The 15,000-nt window shown below is 45.5% G+C and overlaps 1 protein-coding gene across 3 annotated transcripts in view; it reads left to right on the top strand.

Annotated features, from left to right (window-relative positions):
* si:dkey-33c9.6 (active breakpoint cluster region-related protein) overlaps positions 1–15,000 on the top strand; it is a 24,098-nt gene that overhangs the window by 6,565 nt on the left and 2,533 nt on the right. For all 3 annotated transcript variants that reach the window (XM_066681550.1, XM_066681548.1, XM_066681549.1), the window contains 16 exons: positions 940–1,158; positions 1,289–1,396; positions 1,491–1,545; positions 1,633–1,685; positions 1,846–1,983; positions 2,621–2,742; positions 6,755–6,911; positions 7,270–7,395; positions 7,508–7,583; positions 8,454–8,549; positions 9,131–9,205; positions 10,711–10,808; positions 11,239–11,331; positions 12,323–12,489; positions 13,031–13,170; positions 14,091–14,225. In XM_066681550.1, coding sequence (XP_066537647.1) covers positions 940–1,158; positions 1,289–1,396; positions 1,491–1,545; positions 1,633–1,685; positions 1,846–1,983; positions 2,621–2,742; positions 6,755–6,911; positions 7,270–7,395; positions 7,508–7,583; positions 8,454–8,549; positions 9,131–9,205; positions 10,711–10,808; positions 11,239–11,331; positions 12,323–12,489; positions 13,031–13,170; positions 14,091–14,225 — 1,858 coding nt within the window. The remainder of the gene's footprint in view (positions 1–939; positions 1,159–1,288; positions 1,397–1,490; positions 1,546–1,632; positions 1,686–1,845; positions 1,984–2,620; positions 2,743–6,754; positions 6,912–7,269; positions 7,396–7,507; positions 7,584–8,453; positions 8,550–9,130; positions 9,206–10,710; positions 10,809–11,238; positions 11,332–12,322; positions 12,490–13,030; positions 13,171–14,090; positions 14,226–15,000) is intronic.

Below are 15,000 nucleotides of genomic sequence, written 5' to 3'. Positions count from 1 at the left end.
AGTAAGAGGACAGCCACGTACTCAGATGACCTGGATGCAGCATGTGAGGACATCACAGCTGATGGATAAGACGTCCACGCTGCGTTGCAAGGGACGCTATCAGATGTGATGTCGATGAGAGTCTGTGGCCAAACAGACCGGAGCCTCAGGAGGTCTAGATCGACTCTAGTGTAATTTCCCATGCAGATTTATATGTACGTCTCTGCCAAAAGAGTGTTTCCTGTGCTGATTTTACTGATTTGTCAGACTTTTTTTTTTTTGTGCTAAAGAGTCGTGTCTTTCTTTTCTGTCTCATTATGACCAGGACAAAGCATGAACATCAATCTTATCCAGTCTCTTCCAGTCAGTCTCCCACATACAGTAATGAAACTTTGAATTGTTTATAGGCACCTCACAGTAAAAGTGGAGCCTCGTGCATTTTCAGTGTCATCAGAAATATTCAGAAAAACCCTTACAGAGTTGTTCCTGATGCACTGACAGTGTGGTAAACATTACGACTGTCCTGTTCATCATCAACCACACAAGGTCCTGTCATTCTGAGGACACTGACACGTCCATACACATAAAAACCTCACTCTGGGACATGAACTAAGGATTCTGAGGGAGTTACAGGCATTTGACAGTAATCAGGGCGTGGTGCTGTTTGATTCGAGAAATGCTCCAAAGCGACTGAGACAAACTGTAATTCTCACCCTCACATCGATGGACACTTTGGAGTAGCCACTCCACCTACCAACACATGTTTGTGGGCTGTGGGAGGAAACAGGAGCGCCAGAGTAAACTCACTCAGACACTGGTAGAACACCAAACACCTCTGGAGCCAACTGGAGCAGGGCTCAATCCCACAACCCCAGGAGCCAACATTTGCAGAATGTTCATGTTCTTTCACAGATTTTAAAGCTGCCTCTCTCCGTAAATCTGTCTTATGTCTCTCTCCAGCCCATGAAGGCCCTGAGGGCTTCAGCGGGTACATCTCAGCCCGTGCTGTCCATTGAGCAGGTTCAAACAGTGTTCTACCAGCTTCCAGAGCTCAGAGACCTCCACCAAACGTTCCACGGCAGCCTCAAAGCCAAGCTGCAGTTTGTGGACGTGGAACAAGGGCTTCCTGTCCAGCTGCAGCACACACACCTGTCAGTGGGAGAGCTCTTCCTAAAGTTTGTAAGTTTGTGTTTTTCTTTGTTGTATGTTATTGGTTTCTGACACATCTCTTTATGTGGTTTCTGCACACAACACCAGCCACCGGTTAACGCTGAGCAGTAGTGTGTCTGTTTACGTTGTCGATGCCTAGGTGAGCCACTTAGGACTCTACAGAGGCTTCATTGACAATTATGAGAGTGCAGTTCGGATCGTGAAGAAGTGCACCCAGACAGACCCGCGATTCAGAATCCTTGCTGAGGTGTGCGCAGTGAAATAATTGTAAAATAGATGAACTGTTAGTTGTCTAGTGGAATTTATACCCTTCTGTTCCCGCTCACGTTCTTGTTTTTTAGAGCATGATGTCCACCAAGGGGCCAGAAAGCTCCAGAATGAAATACACCTTTGAAGGTAAAGAAAGATTCAAACCTTCTGTACACAGAGCACATCTCTATAAACGTTTCTGTACATGTTTCATTCATGTGTCTCATGTGGCAGCGCTCCTCTACAAGCCTCTGGACAGAGTGACGAAGACCACCTTGGTGCTGCACGTGAGAAGATTTCATCTCTATAATGGGAATGGAATACTATCATCACATAATTTTAATGTGGTTTCAGGCGATTGATATATTAATATAGTCCTGATTCTTCATTCATTTTTTTTCTGTTCTTTTCATAGCATTTGTGACCTGTTGTGTCTGTTCTCCTCAGGACCTTCTGAAACACACACCATGTGACCACCATGACTATACACTGCTACAGGAAGCGCTCCGTGTCTCCAGCAGCTTCCTGTGTGGGGTCAACGAGGGGTCACAGCAGAAAACAGCTGTTACTCTCAGCAGAGGAGAGGTTCCTAAAGACACACACACACACACACACACATATGGAAAGTATCGTGCAAAAGTTGTAGGATCCCAGGATTATTATTATTAGTTAAAATAATACCTCATTAAACCTAGCACTCGTATAAATCCCATATCATTACAATAACAGTAATTATACAGTTGTTTGTTTCCAGATATTCTCCTTGAGCTCATGAATAAGAGAAATCCACAGCACACTTGATTTAACATAAGGACGTATTTACAATCCCCTGTAAAACCAGGTGTAGGATGATAATCTCAGTTAATGATGGACTACCACTAGGAGAGATTTCAACACCTTCACACAGAATGTCACTGCTGACTGTAATAATGCTCTTATAATATTTATTTATTGGTTTGTTTTTGAGCAAATAACCTCTTACTGCTCAGAAAAACAGCTTTTTATTTCTCATTTTCTTCTGTGGAGTACAGTTTAAACAATGATCCCACGTTCATCAGCTGTAGCATGAGTTGTAAATATAAATATGTCTAAATATTCATGTTGTTTCTCTACTCGACAACGACAGTGAAGCTGGAGGGCAGGGGGAAAACTATATGTCATGACGTGTTGTTACTTTCGTTGTTGTTGATTTTGCTCGTCTGTGTGCTCTGATTCTTCACAGAGGCGTCAGTTAATACGTGATGGTTTTGTAGTCGATGTCTGTGAGGGTGGACGGAGCCTCAGACACCTGTTTCTGTACACAGACCTGCTGCTTTGTGTCAAACTCAAGGGTGCAACAATGGGGTAGGTGACATCTATGTAACTTTTTAGGTAAAAGGAAGCTTCATTTGTTTCACTTCTCTGTATCAGGAGGTAGCTTTACTACAAATGCACTTGGCTGCATTCATTCATTCATTCATTATCTGTAACCCTTATCCAGTTCAGGGTCGCGGTGGGTCCAGAGACAACCTGGAATCAATGGGCGCAAGGCAGGAATACATCCTGGAGGGGGCGCCAGTCCTTCACAGGGCAACACACACTCACACAGATTCACTCACACCTACGGACACTTTTGAGTCGCCAATTCACCTACCAACATGTGTTTTTGAACTGTGGGAGGAAACCCACGCAGACACAGGGAGAACACACCACACTCTCCACAGACAGTCACCCGGAGGAAACCCACACAGACACAGGGAGAACACACCACACTCCTCACAGACAGTCACCCGGAGGAAACCCACACAGACACAGGGAGAACACACCACACTTCTCACAGACAGTCACCCGGAGGAAACCCACGCTGACACAGGGAGAACACACCACACTTCTCACAGACAGTCACCCGGAGGAAACCCACGCTGACACAGGGAGAACACACCACACTCCTCACAGACAGTCACCTGGAGGAAACCCACGCAGACACAGAGAGAACACACCACACTCCTCACAGACAGTCACCCTGAGGAAACCCACGCAGACACAGGGAGAACACACCACACTCCTCACAGACAGTCACCCGGAGGAAACCCACGCTGACACAGAGAGAACACACCACACTCCTCACAGACAGTCACCCTGAGGAAACCCACGCAGACACAGGGAGAACACACCACACTCCTCACAGACAGTCACCCGGAGGAAACCCACGCTGACACAGGGAGAACACACCACACTTCTCACAGACAGTCACCCTGAGGAAACCCACGCTGACACAGGGAGAACACACCACACTTCTCACAGACAGTCACCCGGAGGAAACCCACGCTGACACAGGGAGAACACACCACACTCCTCACAGACAGTCACCCGGAGGAAACCCACGCTGACACAGGGAGAACACACCACACTTCTCACAGACAGTCACCCGGAGGAAACCCACGCAGACACAGAGAGAACACACCACACTCCTCACAGACAGTCACCCTGAGGAAACCCACGCTGACACAGGGAGAACACACCACACTTCTCACAGACAGTCACCCGGAGGAAACCCACGCTGACACAGGGAGAACACACCACACTTCTCACAGACAGTCACCCGGAGGAAACCCACGCTGACACAGGGAGAACACACCACACTCCTCACAGACAGTCACCTGGAGGAAACCCACGCAGACACAGAGAGAACACACCACACTCCTCACAGACAGTCACCCTGAGGAAACCCACGCAGACACAGGGAGAACACACCACACTCCTCACAGACAGTCACCCGGAGGAAACCCACGCTGACACAGGGAGAACACACCACACTTCTCACAGACAGTCACCCTGAGGAAACCCACGCTGACACAGGGAGAACACACCACACTTCTCACAGACAGTCACCCGGAGGAAACCCACGCTGACACAGGGAGAACACACCACACTCCTCACAGACAGTCACCCGGAGGAAACCCACGCTGACACAGGGAGAACACACCACACTTCTCACAGACAGTCACCCGGAGGAAACCCACGCAGACACAGAGAGAACACACCACACTCCTCACAGACAGTCACCCTGAGGAAACCCACGCTGACACAGGGAGAACACACCACACTTCTCACAGACAGTCACCCGGAGGAAACCCACGCTGACACAGGGAGAACACACCACACTTCTCACAGACAGTCACCCGGAGGAAACCCACGCTGACACAGGGAGAACACACCACGCTCCTCACAGACAGTCACCTGGAGGAAACCCACGCAGACACAGAGAGAACACACCACACTCTCCACAGACAGTCACCCGGAGGAAACCCACACAGACACAGGGAGAACACACCACACTCCTCACAGACAGTCACCTGGAGGAAACCCACACAGACACAGGGAGAACACACCACACTTCTCACAGACAGTCACCCGGAGGAAACCCACGCTGACACAGGGAGAACACACCACACTCCTCACAGACAGTCACCCGGAGGAAACCCACGCAGACACAGAGAGAACACACCACACTCCTCACAGACAGTCACCTGGAGGAAACCCACGCAGACACAGAGAGAACACACCACACTCCTCACAGACAGTCACCCTGAGGAAACCCACGCAGACACAGGGAGAACACACCACACTCCTCACAGACAGTCACCCGGAGCGGGAATTGAACCCACAATCTCCCGAAGCCCCTGGAGCTGTGTGACTGTGACACTACCTGCTGCGCCACCTATATTTATTGGCTCATCCAGCGTATAGACCATGAAGGTGGAATGACTCATGGAATCAGTGTGAAATACACATTCAATACCTATTTTCTCTTAAACATTTCCTGTGCGGCTGTTCAGACGAAACAGTGAGTTCCAGGCGTTGGTTTTATCTTATTAAAATGACAAAGCTGACAGAAATATAAAAAGTGACTTACAGGAGCCATTGATGATGTGAAAAGAGTCACAGAACAAGCTGTGGGAGCATTCGTTACAGAAAAAAACGGTTGGAGGTGGAAACGTGGTTTAGGTGGAATACAAATGACTGAAGTGAAGAGAAATGGGGGTTACCATTTCTACCGGTTGCCATTGATTCGGAAGATGAGGATGAGGCTTGGGAGGACCTTGTGGAAGGCAAACTCACTGAAATATACAACCGAGGAGACTCTCATCTGGTTCAATCACCAGACTTAATCCCAACAGAAAATCTGTGAAAACAACTGAAGGTTTACCAAAGGAACCTCAAGAATTTAAAGCCTCCATCTGTAGTGGAATGGGCCAGAGATTCATTATAAAGGACATGCCTTGAAGCTGCCATTGAACATAAAGAATTCTCCACCAAGTATTTGATCGTGTTAATACCAATGTCTGCTCTAAAGTTTACATCAATTGGTGAAATGGAAATATATCTAATAAATCTCCCATTGTAAGTAAATCCTGCCACTCTCCCTTGAGCTCCACTAATGTCTACGTACCAACAAAGATGTACTCTATGCTGTGGTAGAGCCATACAAACGTATTCGGTTTTGTTTTGGCGGTGATACGATGGTGCTTCATGTGGTGTCACTGCCAGGGTCCAGGGATGTGGTTGTGGTTGTGGTTGTGGTTTCATCCGCTGTGTGAGTACCTGGGTGGATGCGTGGTGTCCTGAAATGGACTGATCCCCGGTCCTAGGTGTGTTCTTGCCTTGCACCCAGTGATTGCAAGTTGGAAATTACATAAACAAGTGACAAGACATCGTAAGACATTGTAGCAATTTCTTTCTTTCTTTCTTTTTCTTTTGTAACAGTACAGTTTTAGTAAAAGTGCCATGTTCAAGTTTATTTACACCCATTGAAACAGTTTCTTGAGGAAAAAGCTGTACATGGAGAACAGGTGGTGCAGTACTAATAGTCAATTTCAAGTCATGGCTAAAGTCTAGGCCTTAAAAACCTCCTCCTGTGCATTTTGGCTGCTCACAAGACGGAGAAAAGCTATTAAGCCACACCAAGTGTTTTATCACCTACTGGTCACACTCTTAAAGATATCTTAAACGATGTGGAAGGAATTTCGAAAGTGACATCTGCACGTGGCAATGTGTGCAGCTAAGAGCAAGCCAAGGATCCCCACCAAAGCCGTCCTGATGAGCTTGAGCTATTGTGGTTCCAACATCTCAGACAGTGGACGGTAAAAGGCTGGTCCTTACACTGATTCAGATTCTCCAGGGCAGCCACGAAGAAGCCCACAAAGAATGGTTGCATAAGACAAAAATGGAGTTGTTTTCGCACGGGGATATGGCTTTTATAAGGGGGCACTTATTGGTTAAATAAACTGTGTTTGCTAATGACAGTATTAGTAGAGTTCTCATCTAGAGCTTTATTTTACTAATAATACCCTGTGTGTGTTTATGTGCACCTCAGGAGACAGCCTCACTACAGGTTTTGTTGGTATATGCCACTAACGGGGCTCAAGGTGCAGTGGGCGGCGGAGAAGGAGCTGCCGACAGACCTTCAGCTCAAAATCAGCAACATGAGAGCGAAGCTGTTTCAGTGCAGGCGCACGCTTCAGGAGTACATGGTACTGTGTGTTTGACTGTGTCTGTGTCTGTGTCTGTGTCAGTGCAAGGGCTGTGGGTGTGAATGTGTGTCTGAATTTGAAGATGTGAAACAGTGTAGTTCTAGACCCAGGTTCCTGTGAGTGTTTTGTAGGTACAAGTGGGTGTGAGTGTGAAGGCTTTAAATACAGCTCATTTTTACAAGTGTGTGTGTGTTTGTGTGTGTGTGTGTGTGTGTTTGTGTGTGTTTGTGTGTGTGTGTGTGTTTGTGTGTGTGTGTGTGTGTGTGTGTGTATATGTGTGTGTGTTTGTGTGTGTGTGTGTGTGTGTGTGTGTGTGTGTGTGTGTGTGTGTGTGTGTGTGTGTGTGTGTGTGCTACAGAGGGAAAGTAAAGGATCTATTTCTCGTGCTGCTGATCGATGTCGAAGAAAAATGGAAGCCTGTGAACTTTGGCTGTTCACAAATGAACCTTCATTTATCTTAGAGTTAAACAGTACAAACAGCAAGGTGAGTTTACTTCACACGCAGGAATTCTCTCTTAAAAGCGAGTCAGTTTTATAAAGCGGCATGTCTTTGTTTGGTTCCGAGGCGTAACTCTCTCTCTCTCTCACATTTGCAGAGTCACATAGTTCACGTATCTTCTCTGTATGAGCTTGAGGACTGGAGAGAAGCAATAAACAAACTGAAGGCAGAGGGTGAGTGCACCTTCTGTTCAGTAAAGGGTTAATCAGCTTTGTCCTGTTGAGACTCTCAGTGAGTTCAGAGCCTATTCTGATTCACTGGGTACAGGGGTTGGACAGTGAAAGTGAAACACCTGTCATTGTAGTGTGGGAGGTGTCAGGGCTAAATTGGAGCAGAGCCTGGTGGACAATCTTCATTAACTCCACACTGCACCAGTAAGACCATGTGCATCCAATGGTTCAAACACTGTGTCCTGAAGGCGGTGCCGTGTATCAGGACGACAACGCACCACTACACACAGCGAGACTGGTGAAAGACTGGTTTGATGAACATGAAAGTGAAGTTGAACATCTCCCATGGCCTGCACAGTCACCAGATCTAAATATTATTGAGCCACTTTGGGGTGTTTTGGAGGAGCGAGTCAGGAAACGTTTTCCTCCACCAGCATCACGTAGAGACCTGGCCACTATCCTGCAAGAAGAATGGCTTCAAATCCCTCTGACCACTGTGCAGGACTTGTGTATGTCATTCCCAAGACCGACTGACGCTGTATCGGCCGCAAAAGGAGGCCCTACACCGCACTAATACATTACTGTGGTCTAAAACCAGGTGTTTCACTGTCATTGTCTGACTCCTGTAGACGGCAGGACTTTGATCGCTCACCCACCTTCAGCTCTGTGTTTTTAAAAAATAAATAACACAAAGAGTTTCTTATGATATAAAGGTAAGAGAAGTCTTTTCCTGGGAAAATATCTGAAATGGTTTGGTCACCAGCTCCCGGCCACAGAGCGTATTAACCCCTGTCGCATTTGTTTTGATATCACTTTTCATTTAAAATGTTCATGTCCTCTGTGTTGTGTTTGTGTTGCACATCTGTTTCTCAGACATAGAGACGGTTCCCCCAGACGTACTCTCTCTGGCCAACTCCTGTGTCAAACTGAGGATGACTCAGCAGCCACCTCTTTGTTGTTATCAGCCAGGTCAGTGTACTTGTTCTCACATTTACACTTGCTATAAATACGTGTACATGCCCACTCACGCACACACACACACACACACACACACACACACCCTAGCAGTCTTATACTGCCCTCTTTTGTTTTTGCCTGTTTTTTTTATTGTAGTTCGCATTTCAAACATTTTTCAAATAAAAGTTTTTTCTACTACTGTCTCTGTCTCCCTTTCACTGTAGCTGTCTCTCTCTCTCTCTCTCTCTCTCTTTCTCTCTCTGTCTCTGTGTCTGTGTCTCTCTCTCTCTCTCTCTGTCTCTGTGTCTGTGTCTTTCTCTCTCTCTCTCTCTGTCTTTCTCTGTCTCTCTCTGTCTCTCTGTCTCTCTCTGTCTTTCTCTCTCTCTCTGTCTTTCTCTCTCTCTCTGTCTCTCTCTCTCTCTCTCTCTCTCTGTCTCTCTCTCTCTCTGTCTCTCTCTCTGTCTCTCTCTCTCTCTCTCTGTCTCTCTCTCTCTCTGTCTCTCTCTCTGTCTCTCTCTCTCTCTCTCTGTCTCTCTCGGTCTCTCTCTCTTTTACTTACACACTCTCGCTCTTTCACTCACTCTTGGTTACAGATGATGAGAAATACAGCCTGTGTGGAAGCTTGTGCGTGGTTGTACATTCGGCCTGTGGTCTACAGCAGCCTGCGAGTAAGTCATATCTCACTTAGTCACAAACACATGCAAATGTACCACAAAGCAATTCAAACACACAAATAGCACACACTCAGTCGTTTAAACACAATTTGTGAACTTCAAATCCCAGAGCAATTGAGTGAAACTCATAATTCATAGTGATATACATCCAAAATATCCATTAATCACATTTCAAAGTGGTTGCCTCAGAGTAGCTTCATATTTTGGAGTGCGACTCAGAGATTTACAGCACTCTCAGGTCATTTATTCAACACAGGGTTTTTACTTATCAGTTCAACGTATAAAATATGAAATAAATGATGAGTGAAATGATTGGACCTTCTTGTTTATTTAATACTCGGATGAAAAATGGTTGACTGTTTCCAGAAAAGCGTGGGTATTTTTAAAAGTGCAGTAAAAACAGAGTTAATTCACTGGAATATTGTTCACTGAAAAAGTGCAAAGAAATATTTCCAATGTTTTTAGAATTTAGAGTTTGATGCCTGCAACACACCCCAACAAAAAAAGGAAGACATGGGCAACATAATTTTGGGAGTAGGACCACGCCCGGACTCCACCTCTCAGCTCTTTATATACACTGCCAACTCATGTCATTTCCATGTTGGACAAACTCCTCCACCTCCACCCCATCTCTATCGGGGCCCAGGGGCCGTACAAACAAACTGGGCATAAAATGAACATCCGCCAAAGCAGTCACTGCAAGAAAAGATGTATCAGTTTATGAATGCATGACTACAATAAAAAAGGTCTTTCAGCATCTACTTCACACAGTGTTGTGAAAAAAATTCAATGAATACAAAGAAATCTCAATCTGTAAAGAGAAAGACCATTCATTCATTCATTATCTGTAACTCTCAGTTCAGGGTCGCGGTGGGTCCAGAGTCTACCTGGAATCATTGGGCGCAAGGCGGGAACACACCCTGGAGGGGGCGCCAGTCCTTCACAGGGCAACACAGTCACACACACACACACACCTATGGGCACTTTTGAGTCTCCAATCCACCTACCAACGTGTGTTTTTGGACTGTGGGAGGAAACCGGAGCACCCGGAGGAAACCCACGCAGACACAGAGAGAACACACCACACTCCTCACAGACAGTCACCCGGAGGAAACCCACGCAGACACAGAGAGAACACACCACACTCCTCACAGACAGTCACCTGGAGGAAACCCATGCAGACACAGAGAGAACACACCACACTCCTCACAGACAGTCACCCGGAGGAAACCCACGCAGACACAGAGAGAACACACCACACTCCTCACAGACAGTCACCCGGAGGAAACCCACGGAGACACAGAGAGAACACACCACACTCCTCACAGACAGTCACCCGGAGGAAACCCACGCAGACATATTTTAGTATATTATTATGTATTTAACTTGTTGGTGTTAAAGCATTGTCAGTTGCAGTTGCAATGTTTAGGCAGTTTACCTTTTATCTACACCTCCATTCTTCTGCTCTCTCCCTCCCCTTTTTTTTCCTGTGGCTGCAGGTGTCTATGTGTGCATTGAAGTTGATGGCTTTGAGATTTTTGACAGAAAGGCACAGACATGTCTCTCTTCCTGCAGTCTGAAACCACAGTGGGACCAGGTGAAGAACAAACGCACAGCTCTGTCTCTTAGAGTTCTCTTGTTGGTTTTAGGGTGAATTGGTTTGAATGTAACGCTGGATGAGACAGTGCTGGTGCAGCAGGAGTTCTGATCTGCATCATATGTCTATTATTATTTTATTTAATTTATTATGTATTATTATATGATGTTGTAATATGTTTTGGAAGGTCACAGATATTAAACTGATTATTATTAATAAGGGGGAGTGTGTGCCGTGCTACATTCATAACTTCAGCGTATACTTGAGTTTAACAGGAAAAATAGACGTTCTAATTTTGTTCAGTGGCCCGCTCTAATATTCAGATCACGGCGAATCAACAGCTGCCAAACTTTCTAATATCAGTCGGGCTGAGCTTACAACGCCGTGAAACATGAGGCCTGAAGTGTGTGTGTGTGTGTGTGAGTTATAGGAGTTAGTGCTGCAGGTGGATGGAGCTCGAAACCTGTGGCTGCTGTGTCTCTCTCAGCCTCAGGAGGATATCATCGGAAGAGGGACCCTGAAGGTGAGGTCTCCAGAGGTTTTCTTTGGTAAAATAAAAGATAATGTCAGAGTCACAGATGAGAGATTTTTTCACACGAAAGAGCTTTGAAGGAATATTGTTGGTTGTAGACACTTTTAGTAGCAGATTATTTCAGGTGTCCACTTGTGAAAGAAAAGGTAAAAATGAGGGGAATTTACTAATCAACATTAACTGAAGACCAAATACTAACTTTAAAAGGCATTGTGCTTTAAAGTGATGTCCCAGGGGCAGCTTTTATTTAAATTCTAGTCAAAGCTGATGAATATATGTAACTTTTTCCTTGACATTCGTATTTTCTGAAATTATCGAAGTGAAACTGACCATAGGAACAAAGTCAGCGGATGCATGAAGCTTATGTACTTGACTTTTTTCCAACAGAGGCAAAAGCAGTGAGTCTCTCCCACCACTCACTCTCTCTCTCTCTCTCTTTGTGTTTTACTTTCCCACCAATCTCTCTCTCTCTCTCTCTCTCTCTATCTCCTTTTTCTTTCTCCCTCCCTCCCTGTCTTTCCTCTCTCTCTCTTTCTCTCTCTCTCTCTCTCTCTCTCTCTCTCTCTCTCTTTGTGTTTTACTTTCCCACCAATTTCTCTCTCTTTCTCTCTCTCTCTCTCTCTCTCTCTGTTTTACTTTCCCACCAATCTCTCTCTCTCTTTCTCTCTCTCTCTCTCTCTCTTTGTGTTTTACTTTCCCACCAATCTATCTCTCTCTCCTCTTTTTCTTTCTCCCTCCTTTCCTGTCTATCCTATTTCTCTCTCTCTCTCCTCTTTTTCTTTCTCCCTCTCTGTCTCTCCTCTCTCTCTCTCTCTCTCTCTCTCTCTCTCTCTCCTTTTTCTTTCTCCCTCCCTCTCTGTCTCTCCTCTCTCTCTTTCTCTCTCTCTCTCTCTCTCTTTGTGTTTTACTTTCCCACCAATCTCTCTCTCTCTCTCTCTCTCTCTCTCTCTCTCTCTCTCGTGTGTGTGTGTGTGTGAGACAGTTAGATCCAGTTGATATGCTAAAAAGGTGGAAGAAAATGACCCTGACGTTGGGCTTGATAGAAGTGATCATATCAGTTAAATACATCCCCCATCCCTTGGAGCCACCCAGCTTCATCCCTCTCCAGCAGAAGGCTGTCTTCTCTGTGCTAATTGAAGATGTAGCAAGGTCAGTATTTCAGTGTGTTGTAAACAGTTGATTTGAAATTATGTTGATTTACTCACAAATAAATGAATAAATTATAACATAAAGCCTAGAAAAATCACACTTCTGAACACTGAGGACATTCGTTCATTCTCAAACATGAACCACCTTCAAAAGTGGAATTACAGTATGATTCACATTTATATTCAACATTCGATACAAAAAAATAAATAAAGTCCAACAACCCACAGTGTGGCGTTTAGTCCTTTGTTGAAATAAACTAGACTTTCACTAAAAGGTGTAAAGAAATGAGATTTAAAGCCTGAGGTGTAAAGGATTAAAACAGGAAAATACTTTTGAAAGACTGGAATTTTACAACAGAACAAAACTGAGGCAAGTTCTGCAAACGAACGTTATAAAGTGCATGTGAGATACTCTCTCACAGAGTCACATTCAGGGTTCGTTTCCTGTGTAAATTTCTCACTAAACACATCACGTTTCTGTGGTTAATATTTGTGCTTTATCTTTTTAAATGTGTGTTTGTTCATGTGTGTGTCCGCCTCAGACAGGAGGGTGTGCTGGTGCCTCATATAGTGCGCTCCTGCGTGGAGGAGATTGAGAGGAGGGGGCTAGAAGAGGAGGGAATATACCGAGTCTCAGGAGTCAGCAGTGAGATTCAGACTCTTAAACATGCGTTTAACACGAGTGAGTAAGTGTGTGTGTGTGAGTGTGTGTGTGTGTCCGTGTGTGTAAGTGTAGAGAGTTCCCCATTCCCTTTTTTTGGGGGGAATAAAACTGATCTCCTTTAAAGGGCTGTTCATGACTGTAATTAAAAAAACACTTGCTAGTTCTCCAGTCTGTGACAGAGACCTGTCTCGTGTGTGTATGAATCCCCAGTGTCAGTAAATGTACGCTAGGCTTCCTCCGTCTCTGCTCATGGCAGAGGAAAGGCATCTGTCTCCAAACGTTCAAATCCATGAGCCGAGATCTGCTTCTGCTCCATAGGCTGTTTAGACTTTCTTTAACAGGAGACAGCTACAAACAACCAAACGTTGTATTTCTCCTCAAACGCACCATTCCACGTTAAAAGACGCAGAGCTTCTGAACATCAACAAACCAGAGAGAACTATGTTTCCCCACAGTCGTAGACATCACCTTTAAATGCCTGTTTCTGGCATATTTCAAAATGAAATGTATATTTTTATAATGCTTTATTCTATCAGGACATTTCTAAAGGGGTGATGGCACTTTTATTCCAGCTGTTGAAATGATGTTATACTCTTCTGATCAAGCTGAGGACAGCGTTTCTATCGACTGTTCAGATATTGATCATAAACACTTTGACCCATTCAGTGTTTCTATGGAGAGCAGGAACTTTAAAATCATGCAGCCACTGGGTGTTTGAATTAACTTCTACCCTCAGTTTTATTGGAAATATAATATTCAAATAAAATCATATTATTCAGTGTTCCATTGAATACAGTAGTAATATATTTTTGAAGTATGAGCTGGTATCACCCCATCCTGTGTTTACTTTATCTCATATTACTTTATCTCATGTGACCCTGTGTTTTCAGGATGATTGCAATTTATATATATTCCCTGTCCTTGTTCTTTACTGTCAGATTACTGGGAAGCTATAAGTAAAATGAGAAGTGTGGATATAAACACAGTGTCTGGAACTTTGAAGCTGTATCTAAGAGAACTGCCTGAGCCTCTTATTCCTACTCACCATTTCCAGAGTCTCTCAAAACTATTGGGTGAGTTTTTCTCTGTGTGTCTGTGCACACACACCGGCACACACACGCAGAATAAAGTTACACACAGTTTAATAAACGCAAGTCATCATTCCGGCATCACAGTGGAGCAGGAGGTGGTGTCTCTGTCACAGCTCCAGGGACTTGGAGGTTGTGGGTTCGATTCCTGCTCCGGGTGACTGTCTGTGAGGAGTGTGGTGTGTTCTCTCTGTGTCTGCGTGGGTTTCCTCCGGGTGACTGTCTGTGAGGAGTGTGGTGTGTTCTCTCTGTGTCTGCGTGGGTTTCCTCCGGGTGACTGTCTGTGAGTAGTGTGGTGTGTTCTCCCTGTGTCTGCGTGGGTTTCCTCCGGGTGACTGTCTGTGAGGAGTGTGGTGTGTTCTCCCTGTGTCTGCGTGGGTTTCCTCCGGGTGACTGTCTGTGAGGAGTGTGGTGTGTTCTCCCTGTGTCTGCGTGGGTTTCCTCCGGGTGACTGTCTGTGAGGAGTGTGGTGGGTTCTCCCTGTGTCTGCGTGGGTTTCCTCCGGGTGACTGTCTGTGAGGAGTGTGGTGTGTTCTCTCTGTGTCTGCGTGGGTTTCCTCCGGGTGACTGTCTGTGAGGAGTGTGGTGTGTTCTCCCTGTGTCTGCGTGGGTTTCCTCCGGGTGACTGTCTGTGAGGAGTGTGGTGTGTTCTCCCTGTGTCTGCGTGGGGTTTCCTCCGGGTGACTGTCTGTGAGGAGTGTGGTGTGTTCTCCCTGTGTCTGCGTGGGTTTTCTCCGGGTGACTGTCTGTGAGGAGTGTG

This window comes from Hoplias malabaricus, chromosome 9 (genome assembly GCF_029633855.1).
Source record: "Hoplias malabaricus isolate fHopMal1 chromosome 9, fHopMal1.hap1, whole genome shotgun sequence".
Lineage (NCBI taxonomy): Eukaryota > Metazoa > Chordata > Actinopteri > Characiformes > Erythrinidae > Hoplias > Hoplias malabaricus.
Note: the sequence above shows the minus strand (reverse complement) of the source record. Positions and strands in the feature narration are given on the sequence as shown.